At 37.9% G+C, this 20,043-nt stretch overlaps 1 protein-coding gene across 2 annotated transcripts in view; it reads left to right on the forward strand.

Annotated features, from left to right (window-relative positions):
- The window catches only part of LOC307132461 (HLA class II histocompatibility antigen, DP alpha 1 chain-like), a 38,778-nt gene extending 19,315 nt beyond the window's left edge, over window positions 1-19,463 (forward strand). Inside the window, exons 2-4 of one of the 2 annotated variants that reach the window (XM_079826796.1) lie at window positions 13,480-13,725; window positions 17,172-17,456; window positions 17,572-19,463. In XM_079826796.1, the coding sequence (XP_079682922.1) occupies window positions 13,480-13,725; window positions 17,172-17,456; window positions 17,572-17,693 (653 nt within the window). In that variant the 3' untranslated portion in view covers window positions 17,694-19,463. The remainder of the gene's footprint in view (window positions 1-13,479; window positions 13,726-17,171; window positions 17,457-17,571) is intronic. The other variant, XM_079826797.1, reaches the window with a different exon arrangement.
- Window positions 19,464-20,043: the final 580 nt, after the last annotated feature.

Here is a 20,043-nt window from a genome sequence, read left to right on the forward strand (position 1 = left end):
TGCCCCGGAATGTACACTGCTCTGAGTGACAGGAGCTTGTCCTGGGCCCAGAGAAAAATCTGTCTCGCTATCCAGTTTAGATTGCGTGAGCACAGACCTCTCTGGTGATTTAAATATGAGACTGTCGCTGTGTTGTCCACCCGCACTAGGACAACCCCTCAATTCGGGGAGAAAGTATTTCAGGGCCAGAAATACAGCCATCAACTCGAGGCAATTGATGTGCCAATAGAGCTGATGACCCTCCCATTCCCCTTGGGCTGGACGAACACTTAAGACCGGACCCAGCCTATCAGGGAAGCGTCCTTCGTTAGCAGTTTATTAGCAAGTGACAGCCTGCTAATACAGTAAACCTGCTGCTGTCTGTCAAACAACAAAAGAATAAGAGAAAATCACTCAGTGCTCTTGGCTGAAAAACCTTTGTAGCTTTATTATGTATCAGTGTATATTAAATTAATGTGAAGACTACTGTTTTTAGTTCTTATTTTTAATAACAAAGATAAATTAAAATAACAAAAATAATCGTCCACCCCTATTTCAGGTGTGTTTGTTTACCTGGATGTTCTTGATGTTGAGTTTTAGGTTGATATAACTATATATTACTAAGTCAAGCAAAGAGTTTTTGCTATTTAAATATTGGCATTAAATTTTTTGTTTGTTTACATTGATGTTAAAATTATGTTGTCAGATTTGTGACATTAATTTTTGCTAAAACACTGCTGGTCACTTTCAGAAGTTGCAGCGTTGCTTTCTTTTCCCAGAAAGAATGTGAAACACATAAATGGTATCATTCTCAGTTTTTAAATATTTATTTGAATATAATTTAAATAGATTTTACACACTTAAAGCAATATTGTATTGTATATCGAATATAGCATTATTTAACAAGGTTTTGCATATCGCATTTTTCCTCAATATCGCACAGCCCTAGTTCAAAGCTAGTTAATGAAATTTATAGTCATTGTTCATGTAAGTTAGCAGTGCATTAACTAATTAACATAAACAACTTTTGATTTTAAGATTGCATTAGTAATAGGGGTGTAAAGGTACACAAAACTGACGGTTCAGTACAGCAGGGGAGAGAAAACTAAATTTTATATATTTTTTTTTAATTAAAAAGTGGATTACTGAATAAATTGTCATTGTCCTTAATATAATATATAGGCTAATATAGTGCATGTATTTAGGGAAAGAGTTGATTTCTCGAGTGAACTAACAGCTGCGCACACTGAATGACTTCTGAAGTAAATGTGATGCTACGTGACATTTTTCTCAAGCTGTTTTATTGACGTCTTTCCACCGGTGAAACACTGATTGAGCGATTACACAACCTATGATATGTTTCAGTAAGTTGTAATGTATCCTCAACACACCTTCTGATGTTGATTCATGTTTATTCCTTGACTAGGAAGAGTTGATCGTGTTCACTTGCGCGCCGCTGCTTGAACTGATGTGCCTATACAGTGATCTGTCACATCACATTAAAGAGCATCAAAACGGCAATTATCAATCGAATTTCATGATAAAATGGTCAGAATACTTAATTTGTTCATGTAGGAACTCGGATTGAAGTGCGTTTCACGCATAAAAGAAGCCTACTGTCAACTGTTAAAGATTGCATTCGTACCGTTCGGTACACACGTGCACCGTACCGGAAGTCTTGTGTGTACTGGTAATCCCTATAATTGACCACAAGTATAGTAATACCAGTAAATTTTGACCTTGTGGGGATATTTTAGGTCCCCATGAGGAAACAATCTTATAAATCATCCTGAATGCTGTTTTCTGAAAATGTAAAAATGCAGAATGTTTTCTGTGATGGGTAGATTTAGGTACCTTTGAATGAGGGAGATTGTGCATATTAGCCTCATTGTCCTCCATACTCTTTCTAAATGAATTTTTGTTTGTGTAAATTGTTTCTTGGGTTTTTCTTGTTTATCAAAAAAAAATTTGTTTTACAGATCGATTTGCATTTGTTTATTATACTAAATTGCAGCTTCATTATTAGAAAAATGTAATTACAAATTTATTTATTTATATTATAGTGTACATGTAAATTACGTTAGTATATTTTAGTTCACATTAATTGCTTATTAATTGCTTGTCAGTACATTCAGAAGTACAATTTTACCATATTTCAAAGTACATAAGTGGTTCCAAAAATTACTCAAAAGTTCAATTAATTGCATTAAACATGAACTTAATATGTGATACATTTGAAATTAATTACAAATAAAATGCTTAAGTGGTGAAAGCAATACATTTGATTCACCCTTAAGTGTATTTTAGCTGAAATTAAAGTATATTTTAGTTAAATATTCTTGTCAATAGATTGAGCAGTGCACTTTAACTATATTTTGAAGTCATTAGAATAATGAAAGTATGTATAAAGTTGTATCAAAGTCCCACTTAAGTTGTTCCGATAAAAACACTCTTAATGGCAACTTATTGCATTGTATTTCAACTTAATATGTGATACATTTGAAATCAATTACACTTAATGTGCATTCAGTGCGCCAAAAACATTGCATTTAATTCACACTTAAGTGTATACCCTTAAATAAAAGTTTATTATTTGTGTAATAAGTACACTTTGTAAAAGTACACTAAAGTGCAATTTTTTTCACAAGGGTACTAAGGATTATTTATGTTAAGTTTGTTTATCATTTACTAATTAGGTGCTTCACGTAAGACGTTTAGTCCTCATTATCATCTGTTTTACATTATTATTTAACAGAGTGGGTTTTGGACTCCATTCTTACTGGGCTTTCCCTTGTTTTCTGATCACATGTATGGGAGATGATGATGCATTTGAAGTTATTCACCTGAATACATTACTGTATCAGTTAATGTTGAATAAACTCTTGCATTTTGAATCCATCCCGTTTACATCTGTGTTACAAACGTAAGCACGCTCTCTTGTCACTTCAAGATACAGTGCATGTGCAATTTCAAATGCATGTGCAATTTCAAATGAATCAGTGTATGGAATTTGAATTTGATTTTTTTTTTTTAAACCATAAATGTCTTTCAGGTCACCTTCATTTATATAGTGCTTTTTACAATATAGATTGTTTCAAAGCAGCTTTACAGTAGCCACGTTTACATGCGCACTTCACTGTAAAATCCAACAGTTGTTCTTACTAAGACTTTTTTAGTAAACTTTACTTAATGTCCAATAATTTGTTGACCTTACTTAAAACAAGTAAGTAATCTGAACTATTTGCATGCTATGCCTTCGTTACTTAGAAAACTCAAGTAAACATTACTTGACTGGTTTGAGTACCATTTTGCCAAAGCAAAAAAACAAGCGGGTGGACGGGCGGACGGGCAAAGTGTTTTTGAGGCGGGGCAATTTTTTCTAGACTTATCACTCATTTCCTCCACTTCTTCTCACCATAATTGTGATTAGTGTTCCCTTTGGTTGGACACTTAGAACTTCATTCATATTATAGTAATTAACTTCCTATTAATGCAGCAATGCAACAAGAAAATGATTTCAAAACAAGGGAAGTAATATAAGATTAGATTAGATTAGATTCAACTTTATTGTCATTACACAAGTACAAGTACAAGGCAATGAAATGCAGTTTAGGTCTAACCAGAAGTGCAATAGCAGCAAGTGCAGGATATACAATGGTTGCATAAGTGCAGGACATGGATATGTACTGAATATGTATAAATATGTATAAATAGAGAGACGTTATTACTATAAACAGAACTGAATTTACAGGTGAATATGTACAGTGAATAAATATACAGATGGCTATTACTATAAACAGAATTTACAGGTGAATATGTACTATGAATACAATATACAGATGGCTATTACTATAAACAGAATTTTACAGATAGAGGTATACAATAATATGTTAGGCTAATATGAGGAATAGCAGTGGATTAGGGTAGTGCAATAAATTATGGACAGAGCTATCCGGAAAAAAAAAGGTAAAGTGCAGTGGAAAGTGGTTGCATATTACAGTTAGAAGTACAGTGCAAAATGCAAATGTAAACATTGGTACTATAAATACAGTCGGCAGTGCAAATTAGCATAATCCAGTTAAGATATGGCAGTGTAAGATGCATATGTAAACAGTTGTTACTGTGATAAACAGTCGGTAGTGCAAATAACAAAGTGAAGGAAGATGTGAGGTAGGAGAGTTAGCAGTTTATGAGGGAAGTGGATCAACGGGGGTTTGAGTTCAATAAAGAGACAGCTCTGGGGAAAAAACTGTTCTTTAGTCTGCTGGTCCTGGTCTTGTGGATCCTGAAACGCCTGCCGGAGGGCAGGAGAGAAAACAGTCTGTGTGCTGGGTGAGAGGAGTCCTTGAGGATGCTGCGAGCTCGATGCAGACAGCGTTTCCTCTGGATGTGCTCGATGGCAGGCAGTGGAGTTCCTGTGATGCGCTGGGCAGTTTTCACCACCCGCTGCAGTGCCTTGCGCTCCGCAACAGAGCAGCTCCCATACCACACTGCCACACAGTTGGTCAGGATGCTTTCTATTGCGCAGCGGTAGAAGTTCACCAGGATAGCCGAGGAGAGCTGATTCTTCCTCAGTGTCCTCAGGAAGAAGAGGCGCTGGTGAGCCTTCTTGACCAGGCTGGAGGTGTTGGTCGTCCACGACATGTCCGCCGAGATGTGGGTCCCCAGGAACTTGAAACTGGAGACACGCTCAACAGCCATTCCATTGATGTGGATGGTGTCGTGTGTGCCTCTTGACTCCTTCCTGAAGTCCACGATGAGCTCCTTCGTTTTGGTGGTGTTGAGGAGCAGGTTATTATCAGCGCACCATGTGGCCAGGTGCTGGATCTCCTCCCTGTAGGCAGTCTCATCGTTGTTGCTGATGAGCCCAATCACCGTAGTGTCGTCCGCAAACTTGACGATGGAATTAGATCCATACACAGGCTTGCAGTCGGCGGTGAAGAGGGAGTAGAGAAACGGACTTAGCACACAGCCCTGTGGTACACCAGTGTTAAGAGTGATGGATGTGGAGCAGGTGAATCCTGAACGAACATTCTGGGGTCTGTCAGTTAGGAAGTCCAAAATCCAGTTACACATTGAAGTGTTGATGCCCAGGTCTCCAAGTTTGGCTATTAACTTGGATGGGATGACAGTGTTGAATGCTGAGCTGAAGTCAACAAACAGCATGCGTGCATAAGTGTTCTTATGGTCCAGATGGGTGAGCACAGAGTGCAGTGCCATGGAAACGGCATCCTCTGTGCTCCTATTGCTGCGGTAGGCAAACTGGTGTGAGTCCAATGTGGATGGTAGAGAGTCTTTTAGGTGTTCCAGGACCAGCCGCTCAAAGCACTTCATAACGATGGGTGTGAGTGCTACAGGGCGGTAGTCATTAGGGCACCTCGGGTTAGAGTGTTTTGGCACTGGCACAATGGAAGTGCGTTTGAAGCGTGTTGGTACAGCTGCTTGGGCAAGAGACAGGTTGAAAATGTCTGTAAAAACCCCAGCGAGCTGCTCCGCACATGCCCTGAGAACACGACCAGGGATGTTGTCTGGTCCAGCAGCCTTGTGTGCGCTGATCCGGCTCAGTGCCTTGCAGACATCTGTGGAGGAGAGTGTGATTGGTGGGTGGTCAGCTGAGGGTTTGAGCTTGGTGGCAGTTTCTCTGTTGTCTCTTTCAAAACGAGCATAAAAGTAATTTAGCTCGTTCAGGAAGTTGACATCAGTGGCTGCGGGGGTGGAGTGGGTGGGTTTGTAATCACTGATGGCCTGGATGCCCTGCCACATGCGTCGAGGGTCAGAGTTGGAAAAGTGACCCTCTATCTTTAGCTTGTAGCAGTGCTTGGCCTTTTTGATGCCCCTCTTCAGGTTAGCTCTGGATGTACTGTAGGCTTGTGCATCACCTGATCTGAAGGCAGTATTGCGTGACTTCAGCAGGAGTCATATATATATATATGTATATGTATATGTATATGTGTATATATATGTATATGTATATGTATATGGACTAATATTACATATATATATATATATATATATATATATATATATATATATATATATATATATATATATATATATATATATATATGTATATATATGTATATATATGTATATATGTATATATGTATATATATATGTATATATGTATATATATATATATATATATATATATATATATATATATGTATATATGTATATATATATATGTATATATGTATATGTATATATATATATGTATATGTATATATATATATGTGTATATGTATATGTATATATATATATATGTATATGTATATATATATATATATATGTATATATATATATGTATATATATATATATATATATATATATATATATATATATATATATATATATATATATATATATATATATATAATATTAGTCCATTAATGATATAGAACATAACTATTTTTCATGTCAAATAATGACCTTTTAACATTTGTTTTGCTAATATTTATGGCATAACCTTTTAATTGAGTTGATATAATCCCTCTATGTTTGTCACAATATCATTTGACCATGCTCGAGTGTGTCACACACACACTTCAACATTCAGCATGCAAAACACAACAATGGTAACAAGGATTTTTTTTTAATTTTTTTTTTTTATTATTAATACGACCTTTACTATTTTACTTGCTGTCATTATTGGGGTTATACTGACAAAAGACAAATAGTAAAATAAAGGCAAAAATAGTAAAACGAAACAATTAATTTATTCATGCCACAATGCACTCTGGGAGTACACTTCCTCAGATCCCAGATATAATTAAGTTGACAAAACTTAAACGGTTTAAGTAAGAACAACTTAATGCAATTAAAAAGATAAGTGAAGTAATTAAACAGCGGTATTACTTAAAATTAAAGTATTTAGTCTATTCAACTTAAAATAGTTATTAGAACGACTATTATCTTTAAATAAATTTAACTCAAGTTTATCAAGTAATCATTACTTAAATTTTTTAGGGCAACCACTTTCCTCAAATTTTTTAAGTAAACTCAACTTATCCGGTTTTAGAGTGTTCTTTGTCATTCCGATTAAAATTATTCCGATTGAAAGATTTGGTGGACTGTTTACATGAGACTTTATCTAAACCGATTTGGTGTTTACATGTGCTGACGCTTTCAATCGGAATAATTTGTGACATGCGCACACAGTTTATCTGCCGCATCAGATTCGTAACGTTGCCAGTTATATTAACTGCGACGTCCGTGGATCAATAGTTCTGTGTTGGTAATTTTTATATTTATTTATTTTTCTGTGGGCGGACATGCAGTAGTTTAACCTAATTTATGTCCTATACAATGGCTATTTCAAAAGCTATTTCATTCATTTTGAAAAACACAAAATTAACAATAAAATACACCCAAATTATTAAAAAAAACAGGATATACGGTGAAACATGAATGAAAGCATTCAAGACGTGCTCCGCATCATTACATAGCCTACTAAACACATAGATATTTCAGATGATTAAGGAAAGATACCATAATCACAGAGGTATAAATATTAACAAAAGTAATTAAAGTAGACTGTGCAGTAATGTTACTTAACCAATTTAAAACAGTTGTTGAACTTTTTTATATAACTTGGGCTACGAGAAACAGAGAGAAATGTCGACACGTCCTCTCCAGTTTGTTGTAAAGTGTAAGAATCACCTCAGAATAAATTCTTCTGCCAGGCGCAGTTGAAACCTAGGACAAACGCTGTCAACATTATATATGTTCATAACTCCTTCCGAAATAAAAAGTTTATTACTGAAAAATTTACGTTCCTCTCTTGTCAACAGCCTGGTGCACGGCGCGCGCTCTTCAGATGTGGAGGCGCGCGTGCAGTAGGCCTATCTCACATCACAGAAAGACGTACACTCAAAAGTAATCGAATCAGGTCGTTTACATGGTGGAATTTTTCATTTGATCGGTTTATGAAAAGGTATCTATCCCACCCCTCTTAAACCAATTACAATTTCATTCGGTTTGGGCATTTTTATTCCGATTGAGGTGTTTATATGGAACATTTTCATTCGGTTTGGACTTTTAAACAGATTACAGTGCTCCATGTAATCACTAGTGATAATAGGAAATTAATGGAAGAGAGATTGTTTTGGCTGTACATCAGAAAAAAGTTATTGTCTAGCTAAAGTAATTTTTTGATTTGTTCATTTCTGTTGTAAAAAATCATTAGTTATTTACTTTGGGGCCACTTACACACCATTTTCAACCAAAATAGAAAACTTTCAATGCGTTCTGGCCGCCGCTCATCCGCACGGCAAAAGTGCAGTTTTTTTTTCAGTGCAGTGTTGACAGTACCGGGCTAACATGGTCATACATGAGAATGCTCAGTAGAGCATTAGAATAACCTAGCCTTGAGGTCATGAACGCTTGAACTAACTGTTCAGCATTTTGCATTGAGAGCATATGTCGTAGTTTAGATATATTTTAAGATGGAAGAATGCAGTTTTACAGATGCTAGAAACGTGGCTTTCAAATTAAGATTGGACACACCCAGGTTCTTAACTGACGATGAGGACTTGACAGAGCAGCCATCAAGTATTAGACAGTATTCTAGGTTAGGACAGAATAAACATGAACCAACTGTGATACAGAGACGATTTCTCTGGATTTAAACATTGTTGGAAACATTTAGGATAATATAAGTACGCAAGTCAACAAAATAGCTATATAAATATATATATTTACAGAGATACATGTTTTTTTACATTTTCGATATTTTAGTAAGTTTTTAGGGGAATGTTGTAATATTGCAACGTTGGGTCTGTTGGTGTCACAAACGCCGGTGAAGATTCCACCGTCAGCCACCAGAGGTCCCACTCACCAGAGTACTGACACTCACTCGGACACTATTTCCCATACACCCTCACTCTGGGACTGATTAATGCACACCTGATCCTTGTCAACCTGCCTATATAATCTCTGAACTTTCACACACTCATTGCGAAATCTTGTTTTGTCACAGCGACATTTCTGAGCGTTTATCTACTGTTACTGATCTGCCTGTATTCTTGACCCTGCCTGTTATACCGACTCTGATTCTGTTCTGCCTGCCCTTTGATCTTGCCTGGACTCAGCTTATTCGACTGTTTGCTGCCTGCTCCGACCTTTGCCTGTTATGACCACATTTTCTGCCCTGCCTTTGATATTGTTGTTCGCCCTGGCTTACCGACCCACGCCTGTTTGTACTGTGAGTTTGAGTTCTTTTAATAAACTGCACATGGATCCCAATCTAACTGAGTTATTGTTATAGTTGGGTAGCAGAATTTCAGTGATTTCACTCACTGTCTGAATAAATGTAGAGAACATCTAAGGGTTCATTTTCAGGGTGTAATGGTTATATTAGTAGCATATGTATACACTAATAATCAGACAATATTAATAATTGGACAAGTCATATTTTTATGAAAAATAATTTATTATAAAAAATGTTTAGATTGTATTTACAAAACATGATGAACTGAATGAAAACTTTGGCATTTATGCCATTTAGCTAAGTTAATAGCCATATTCAGTTATGATAGTCCTAAGGGCAGTTATTGTCCTCTGAGAAGCAGAGGCGGACATTGCACTTGCTGCAAAGTGTGTTGGTGTAGCCTTTACCACAGTGTCTGCGGCATCCTCTATTTTCTTCATATCTTCTGACAAACTTTCAGAAATACTCCAGTGGTGTATTAAGCTCTGCATCATTAGTGATATGACCTAAAAAATCTGTGTTTGGACTGATAAAATACTTTCAAACATGTTGATTTTGAGAACTGATTGCTTTCTGATGTTACGGTTTCCTTTCCATGAAGCGCGTCACAAAAATGTATTGAAACTCAGCATAAATCTACTAGCAAGTTCTTGCGATCTTGCCATCTGAACTCCTAAGAAGATTCTCCTGAAGAATAGTTAGTGCATGGATTGTCTGTATAGATCAGAATGAACAATACTTCTACAGCATGTTAAAGTAAATATCAACATTTACTAATACTAACACCCCAACCCCCGTAGCAGTTCACTAGCCTGACCCCCGATGGAGCCCACTCTTCCCTGCGTCTCCGCTTCCCTGCGTCTCCGCAGTCCGGGCTGAGATGTTACGATACAGCTCCTCAATCAATGTCACTCTTTGATCTAATACCTTCAGTCAGTCACACACATCCACGAAGCACTCTTTAATTTCCACAGACAGCGGCTGGGTGAATTTACTGGCAGCTGTCTTACCAATTTTCCGATAGGTCAGGGCAATCCCAAGGCCGAGAAATAGGAACCCCACTATCATAATGGTAATTATGAATAAATCCTCAATATCCTCCACGGACAGGACTTCCAGGCACAGGACTTGCCAGCTGTTCCAGGCGTCCCGCGTGTAGCCAGCGGGGAAGGTCCCGTCCGGCCAGGTGGGGTCTCCCGGAGCACCCTTCCTCAGTGAGAAAATCTTGTCAATCGCACTGAGAGACCAGTTAATTAATTCCATTTCAGTATTTTCAGGAGTCCAGCAAGCAGGGAGTCAAGAAAAAGGGCAAAAAGATCAGCGCCAAAGCAGAGCGGGGAGCAGATAGAAGGCACGTCTGCTCTGTATGAGATCAGGAAGTGGAAGTTGATGTGGGTCTGGCTTGTCAGGCTAGATAAAATGTGCAACCCATCCTATTGATCATTTACCACTTTAAAATGCTATGGAGAAAGTCAAATGCGATCTGGAACTGCCACATAAACTAAAAAGACAGAGTGGGAAAAGTGGGGGAAACATCATCCTGCACCAACATAAATTGGAAAGCTTTTTAAACGGTAACTAAACCCTAAACCAACTTTTTTTAGTTAATGATCTGTAATACTGGGGCTTTATTAATGCTGTTCATTGATTCGAGTAAATGTTTTGACATTTGGTTATGAAGTGTTTTAATTCTATAAAATATGGTGTAAAACCGCCAAAGTGCTGCCCTCTTAAGGTTGAACTTATTCAACCTTTTTGAATAATTTTCCTATTGGACGTAGTGGTTCATAGTGACGTATGATGGTACTTCCAATGGCTCACTACCCACGCCCCTGGCACACGAGCTCACCACGCCCTCAGAAATGTTTTCCCCAATCACATGATGAGAGCTCGCATTGATAAGGCTCTGGGTCTGTGTCTACAGACAATTCACCCTCCTCCACTTCATGTGAAGGTGGGGGAGAATGACCACTCTGTTGCAAAGCTACTGGCGTCACTCCAGTCATTCTCGATCTTTGCAACTTGTGAGTCAGACAGCTGTCAATCAATCCGTCACTGCGGGTCTCAGGTGCACACCCTCCGCTCAGTCCCGTCCTCGGTTCGTCCCCTCTGTCTCCGCTGGGCTCTGCCCACTTTTCCAGCATTTTTCAAAAATTGCCAGTGGGTGGAATTAAGCTCTGAGCTGGGGTTTCGTTTAGGGCTGGGCGATATATCGCATGACATTGTTAGGCGCATCTCGTCAGTAAAGCCGGTTCCTTGATTAGTAGTAAATCGCTATCACCTGCTTTCAGATAGAGCGGCATTTACTACACAGAGCCGTAGTTCACTGACAAGCTGAGCCATATCGCATTAATTATCGCAGGCGATACGTCCGTGATAATTAATGCGATATGGCTCAGCTTGTCAGTGAACTACGGCTCTGTGTAGAAAATGCCGCTCTATGTGAAAGCAGGTGATGGCGATTTACTACTAATCAAGGAACCGGCTTTACTGACGAGATGCGCCTAACAATTTCATGCGATATATCGCCCAGCCCTAGTTTAGTTACCCTTTAAACTACTCATTACCACCTTTACTAGAATTGAGCAAATTCTATTTTATTTATTGTGGTAAATTTCACAAGTTCACACTTACAAATAATCAGAGAGAGTAAAGTAGTGTGCGTATTTGGCGTGCTATCCGAGGAGAGGGCTCCGAGCTTGGTATTTAGTGTGCCATCTGTACTTGTTTTGGGTTGGTGCATAGATCGTCTGCATAGATCAGGTTCATGTTCTAGGTTCTTCTGCTATTCTTCCTGTTGTGGCGGTTAGCAAACAGCGTTGCCTTACCGTGCACATCCACTTCTGGATTGCCTGAACTGTATTCACCGTCTGACTGTATGCACTGAACCGTTACATCCGTACCGTGATAGTTCAGGGCCAGTGTTGGGGATAGTTACTTTGAAAAGTAATGCATCACAATATTGCGTTACTCCCTTAAAAAGTAACTAATTGTTGGTAACTCAATTAGTTAATGTAATGTTGGTTCGGCTGTGGGGGTGTGGGAAGGAAGAAGACGGGGTCGGCTTGACTGGGACTGCACTCAATTTATTACTCAGAATCGTTACAAACATAAAGCACGCACGAGGGCGTTCAGAACAATCAAAATACTCAATAATGCACTCAGTTTCAGTTTCTCAAGAATCTTCCACGCTCTGTCAGGCAGGCAGTCCCAGTCCAGATCTCTCTCCCTCTCTCTCTCCCGACAGCGGCTTAAATGCGGTCTCTCCACGCCAATTACTGCAACGAGACACAGGTGTTAATGATCTGCACTTGACCTATTTACTCACCGCTCGTCTCCTCGCTCTCTCTCTCCCTCTACAGACTTCGCAAAACCACGCCCCCTCCGCCACAGTTACTTTTTAAGAAAAGTAATGCGTCACATTACTTTTGCGTTTATTTTGCGTTACTTTTTCTCACCTGGGCAGTTTATTAATTTTTTTTATAACAAGAAAGTTATATTTTTATGCAAATGTAAAGACATCTTCATACCGAAATTGAAATAATAAGCCTCAGGCTGAGGTAAAAATGCAAATCCACGCATGAACAGTAGAGGGCGCAGCTCTGCTGTGCTGTGCTGTGCTGTGCTGTGCTGCTATTCTGAATGATGGAAGAATAGGACGCAGAGAAAAAAGTTTTACAAATAAAAACAAAAAATCTAGCAATTTTTGCTCATGGTTTAACTGAATCATCAAAGGTCAGCAGTAAGACATTGGTCAATAAAGGTAGATGAAATGCATAAAAATATTTGTTTTATTTAACATTGAATTATTGGAGGTTTGCATACTCTGATTTTGCATTTGACTGATTTTATTCATTTTAAGGAGTACTGAATCTTTATTGTGCAAGTGAGATGAATAAATGTTCACATTTAGTCTAGAACTACAATAACCATCATGTTTACACACAACGCCTCTGCACTTACTCTCGATTTTTCTCAACATAGGGACAGGAGAGCTGTCAGTCAAATAAATGTGAAAAAGTAACGCAGATTTTTTGTTTTAAATTATTAAATTGTTGTAAAAGTAATGCGTTACTTTACTAATTACTTGAAGAAGTAATCTGATTACATTACTTGTTTATGCGTTACCCCAACACTGTTATACCCCTAATATATATATATATATATATATATATATATATATATATATATATATATATATATATATATATATGTGTGTGTGTGTGTGTGTGTGTGTGTGTGTATAAATATAATATTGTTATTATATTTATGTTTTATTCTCCTATTTCAGTTGAACATGAAGCTTACGAGTTTACTGCATGCTCTGATACAGAAGAAGAGGTTTTCCTTGGATATGATGAAGAGGAGTTCTGGCATGCCGACTTCACACTGAAGAAAGGAGTAGACACATCTCCTGATGTTATAGAACCTATAACATTTCCTGAATTTTATGAAATCGCTGTTGATGGAATACGAGGATGCAAACGTGACTTACCAGAATTCCTTGATACTTTCAGGAGCATACCACTAGAGGAGGGTAAGACATGTCAATGTGCTATTAACATTTACAGATTTTACCCTTAGAGCAGGGGTCTCAAACTCAATTTACATGGGGGCCACTAGAGGTAGACTCTGGGTCAGACTGGGCCGCATCAAGTATTCCAAAAAAAGGAGTACAACTGATCCAATATTCTCAATCTTTATTATTAACAGTTCTTCTTGTACATGTACAATATGTAATATGTACACTAATTCGTGATCGGCTCAGTCTCCTTTAAAACCAATCAAAACCAATTTCTGCGCCAGTGTCAAAAGCAGTGCCGCTGCTTCCACCACACGCATCTTGCGCTGCGCGTAGGGCACCAAGTGGTGAGGGAGGCACCACAAGAAAATTCTCTCAGCAACCCCCCGGTCAAAATTGTATATAATATTTATTTTATAATAAATCCACAAGTAAAACACGTGAAAAGTAAAATATAAACTGGAGTGGAAACAGAAAATGAGCTAATGCATGGTTTTCTGCTGCCATCTATTGGTTGTTGGGGTAATTTCACATAATTTTCATGTTAAAAGTGTATTTGTTTTCCACCAAGTGACTGAAATCCTCCACTAAAGCATGGCACATTTTCCATGTTATCTCCATGATTGAAAATGATAAATGTAGATCTTCGTTAAATGTAGAGTTAAAAAAAAAGTGTTATATTACCAATCTAGACAATTACAGTAATATAAAGTTTGTCTATATTCTTGTCTATAGTTGTTCCGATTCTGGTAGAAATATCGGAAATATCACCAATACCGATGCCAGAATTTGTTGTGGTATCGGCGAGTACTTGAACCCATGTACCGATCCGATACCATTTTCTTAAACAAGACCTAGTTATTATGACCGCTAGCTTTGCCTTACCAGGCACGGTTCTTCTTTGCTGCTCAGAATGCATTGCAAACACAGGAAGTTGTGCTGTGTTGCCACAAGCAACCACTGTTTAGAGCAGTGAAGAAGAAATGAAAACGCGTTAGCAGTATGTCCGCTGTTTCGCAGTATTTCAGAATGGACAAACCAGCCAGTAAAACGGTGACTAGGAATGTCACAAGTACGGGTACTTCGGTACCAAGAAGGAACTGAAATTTTCATTTCTGTAGTACCGGTAGTACCGACTCCCGAGTATATTTGGTACCCGCAGCTGCATTCAGTCGCTTCCGTGTTATTCTAAGCGCAGGGCTCCAGACTGTAGCCGAATATATACGAGTGTCTGTGAATAATAAACTGCAAAATACTGTAAGAGTTAAAGTTTATCAAGCAAATACTACAATACTATTTAAACATTACTCCAGCAAATTCTGCCTCTCTGTGTGGATGACGGGCGCAGATGTTTGGGCGTGCGCGCGTGACACTCGCTCGCTCGCTGTCTTTGTAGTCTCTGTCGTGTGTCACTATATGAGGACACGAACGCATAAACCATCACTTCATGTAAAATTTACCATTTCATTTGAGAAAACTGTCATATGAACACAGACACTCAAAGGTCTTCACGGCAACCCGTCAAAACCCGTTTGGTTTAACCTGAAGAAATTGACAGAATATATCAGGCTACTGTTGTAGCCTACACTAGATTTAGCTACGTCTATATGTAATAATAATAAGTCTCTACTACTAATAATAATTATGCCTAGATCGTTGTTTATTTTTCACTTTTGTGTAAAGAGATCATTTTCTGATTAATATATATATTTTTTTTATATTCCTAGATTTATTTGTTGCACTGTTTTTTATACAGTTATATTGTAAAACTAAAATACTTTTTTCAGTTTGCGGTGTTAGATTTGAGGCTGCATTTGAAGTTCTTTTTCATTTAAGAAAAATAAATAATATTACTGCCAAATGCATGTCAGATAATAAAAATACTGTAATAAATACAGTAGTTCACTGTATGTATTTGTTCATGTTTTACTAAGGGATAAGTCTGAAGCACACCATAAAATTATTCTAGCAAATCATACAGGGCTAGTAGTATATCCAGCTATATACTGTATACAGATACACACCCAGGTATCAGATCAGTACTTGGTATCGGCCGATACCCTGAGCCCAGGTATCAGAATCGGTATTGGGAAGGGAAAAAGGGTATCGGAACATCTCTATTAGTAAGATAAAGCCTTTCTTTAACCTTTTTATTGAAGACTTAAAGGGTTAGTTCACCCAAAAATGAAAATTCTGTCATTAATTACTCACCCTCATGTCGTTCGACACCCGTAAGACCTCCGTTCATATTCGGAACACAAATGAAGATATTTTAGTTGAAAGCTGATGGCTGAGAAAGGCTTCAGATAGGCCTCCATTGGCATTCAGTACATTTACACTCCCAAGACCCATAAAAGGCACTTAAAACGTAGTTACAAAGTCCATCTCACCACAGTGGCTCTACAATAATTTTACGATGCGACGACAATAGTTTTTGTGCGCAGAATAAAAACCAAATAACATCTTTATCCAACTTGTTATTGTCTTCCGTGTATGCCTCCACGACGCATGCGCAAGAATATGACATAGCGCCAGCGTTCGGGAATCCATGAAATGCACACTTTAGCCTGATTTTGAGAACTACGCCGAGACCTAAAGCACGATCAATGTAGAATTCAACAGCTTAGATACGCACGTCTTCCTCTGCTCGTAAACAAATAACTTCTGGGTCATGTGTCCGAACGCCGGATCTGCGTCATATTCTCGCGCATGCGTCATGGAGGCACACACGGAAGACAATAACAAGTTGGATAAAGGTGTTATTTAGATTTTTTTTTGCGCACAAAAACTATTGTCGTCGCATCGTTAAATTATTGTAGAGTCACTGTGGTGAGATGGACTTTGTAACAACGTTTTAATTGCCTTTTATGCGTCTTGGGAGTGTAAATGTACTGAATGCCAATGGAGGCCTATCTGAAGCCTTTCTCAGCCATCAGCTTTCAACTAAAATATCTTCATTTGTGTTCCGAATATGAACGGAGGTCTTATGGGTGTCGAACGACATGAGGGTGAGTAATTAATGACAGAATTTTCATTTTTGGGTGAACTAACCCTTTAAGGTGTTACTTCAGCAATTAGCATTAAGCTTTGTATCAGAAACTCAGTAGTATATTCGAATGATCGTGCTTCCCGCTCTCGTACACCCCTCAGACAAGAGATTAATGTATTTTATAACTGGAAAAAAGCCTCAGATGACGCAAATATCGTAATTTTGTGTTTTGAATTTTGTAATGAAATCTGGTTAGAATGGAATACTTCGCAATATTGTCACTACTGTAATCTATTAAATAAATGCAGCCTTGGTGAGCATAAGAGTCAAAAAAACGTTTAAAAACCATAATTAAAAACTTTTGAATGGTAATTATAACGTACCCAGTGTCATGAAGTTTTAACGTCTATCAATGTATCTTTGTATTTTAATGAACTAAAGAATTAATTAATAAAGTTTTTTCTGTTTCTAGATTCACCACAGACTTCTATCTATCCAAAGGATATTGTACAGCTGGGTGTTCCGAACACCCTCATATGTCATGTGACCGGCTTCTTTCCTCCGTCTGTCAGCATCTCATGGACTAAGAATAATATTAACGTGACCGAGGGCATGACTTTAAGCCAGTACCGTCCAAGGACAGATGCTACCTTCAACATATTTTCCACTCTTATGTTTACACCTACTGAAGGAGACATTTACAGCTGCACGGTGAACCACAGAGCCCTCCAGGGTCAACAGCAGACCAAAATATGGGGTAAGTGATTTTCAAATAGAATCAATGGACATCAGATTTCAAGGCAATTTTTAGTCCAAATCTTTTTACTCACAAAAAAAAATCATATTTTAACTTATATGCATTTATTTTCCAGATGTTGATGTTGCCCTCCCAAGTGTTGGCCCAGCAGTGTTCTGTGGAGTAAGTCTGACTCTGGGGCTGTTGGGAGTCGCTGTTGGAACTTTCTTCCTCATTAAAGGAAACAACTGCAACTAACTATGGAGCTATGGAAGCAAACATTGAAAAGATATATTCATTGTATTTTAACTCAGCCATTTTAACCTCTTCCACTCTAAAGCATTTTTTTTGGAATTCCGCCTGAATTTGACATCCCCAAGTTTAAATGTTCACCCTTCACACATACAGTGAAAGAAATGTACAATATTGGTATCATTTTACAGAAAACCCCTCAAAATAACAAAATAAGACTATAATACTTCATAAATAACATTGTATGCATTTAAAATACTATAATAAACACTTAAAAATAGGCAATTTTTGTTTTTTTGTTTTCAAAATCCTGTTTTTGAAAATCTGTAAATCAGGTTCTGTGTGCTCTAGGGTCCTGCTGGTTGTTTTGTTTGATTCCACTAGGTCACAGTTTGTACCAGAACAAAGAATTGTATCCATCATCTTCTAAACAGAAGTTATTGAACTGTAACGTAAGGGAGGCAAAACAATCTTTTAGGGTCTACAAGTGTCCTTTGGATTGTCCTTTGCAAAGACTGGTTTAACAGACTGCATTACCCCCAAAATCTTATTTTTACTATATGATATAGCAATTTTTGGGATTCTTTATTTACTTTCTTCATTTTCATCTTTGTCTCTGATATGCAGAACAAGTAATATGCTAAATGGCATAAAAGAATGAGACCCCACATAATTTTTTTGTTTTTGTTGTTGTCATCATGTTTTATTCTCCTTTCAAGTGACACAATAATATAACTTATAAAATAAAATGTATGTAGTCTATTACAATATATAACAGTATCTACATCCTCCACATATATATCGTCACTGTCAGATGAAAACCATGTATGTCCATTTTGCCGATTTTGAGATTTTTCGACGGATTGAATGTCCAGGTTAATTTCCGTATACAGTATGCTTCACATATCTAAATGGCCAATGAAAAGTTGTGAAATCATGTCATCTGATTTTCACGTATATCCATTTGGTGTCAAAGCTGTCAATCACGCCGCGTATCTCCCGCCCTGTGGAAGCATCTCGCCGGTCTCGTGAAACATAGCCTGGTGAGACAATGACTTTCCTTCATCGAGGTAAACGTTTCCCCCCTGACGCCAGACGTACATCTAGGAGTGACAAAATTACGGTAGGACTGTACAAACAAAGTATCGGTCTAGCATTACCATGTCAGTGTATTGATTAATTGTCCCTTCATAGTTTGCAAGAGACATTTAATAAATGTATAATTAATATTAAATAAACTAAGCGTATTTAATAAACTAATTGACGTAGGCTATTTAATAAACTGAACGTATTCCTCTGTCAATATTTAATTAAAAAATTCTAATTAATGATCTGAAGAATGCGTATCGACCACCGTTACTGTAAAATATGCACGTATGTCCATTTAAACTAAATTTTGGTCAAATGTGGATTATATCATTACACTGGCAAGAATATGGTTACATGTAAAGATGCCGTACCAGGTATGACAACGCTACATTCAACTGCTTTTGAAATACGGTGTTTTTTTCACTTCCTGAAAAGTAACCGTTTTGGACATACGTGAGTTTCATCGGGCAGAGACGATATAATTGTGTGCATCAATATAATATTTTGTCCTTTGTGTTGAGCATCACCTTCCTCTGGCCTGCATCTTGGAGATGTCAGGGCCATCTGTGCCATGGTCTGCTGGTGGCCCATAATCAGCATCTGAAACAAAAAAATCAGTTGTTAGTTAGTTGTTTGCATTATAATAATATACATTTCACAATATTAAAATGTAGATTTACTCAAATTACATATTTGTATTGATAGGCTATCTGAATTCTTGCATATATGCTAAACGCAGTTTTGAAATGTTATGTCAAATGTAAAAGTTTATTGGCTTACTTGCTGTGCTTTCCCATTTCAAAATAACGTTTCGGTTACGTATGTTACCCTCGTTCCCTGAAGGAGGGAATGGAGACGTACGTCAGAACTGACAGACGAATTAGGATCTATTTTCAGAGACCAATCTACTTAGAGTGTTTAAAAACGCGGCAATGAACATTGGCATGCGGTTCACGCATTCCACGGCCCGCCCCTCGTTGCGGGGATAAATACAGAAGTGGAAGTGCCGCATATCGTTTTCAACTGAGGAGCCGAGATACGTGGCTCAGGCCTTCAGCTGAAGCACAGCACCTGGCGACGGGACATACGTCTCCGTTCCCTCCTTCAGGGAACGAGGGTTACATACATAACCGAGACGTTCCCTTTCAGTCAGTCACGTTTGAAGTACGTCGGAACTGACCGACGAATTGGGATCCCTACCAACACGCCAGGAATGCTGGCCCTTCCAGTGCCCTGCCTGAGCGCTCTGGACCACTCCTATGTTAGA

The sequence above is a fragment of the Gobio gobio genome (genome assembly GCF_949357685.1).
Source record: "Gobio gobio genome assembly, chromosome: 10".
NCBI classification, from domain to species: domain Eukaryota; kingdom Metazoa; phylum Chordata; class Actinopteri; order Cypriniformes; family Gobionidae; genus Gobio; species Gobio gobio.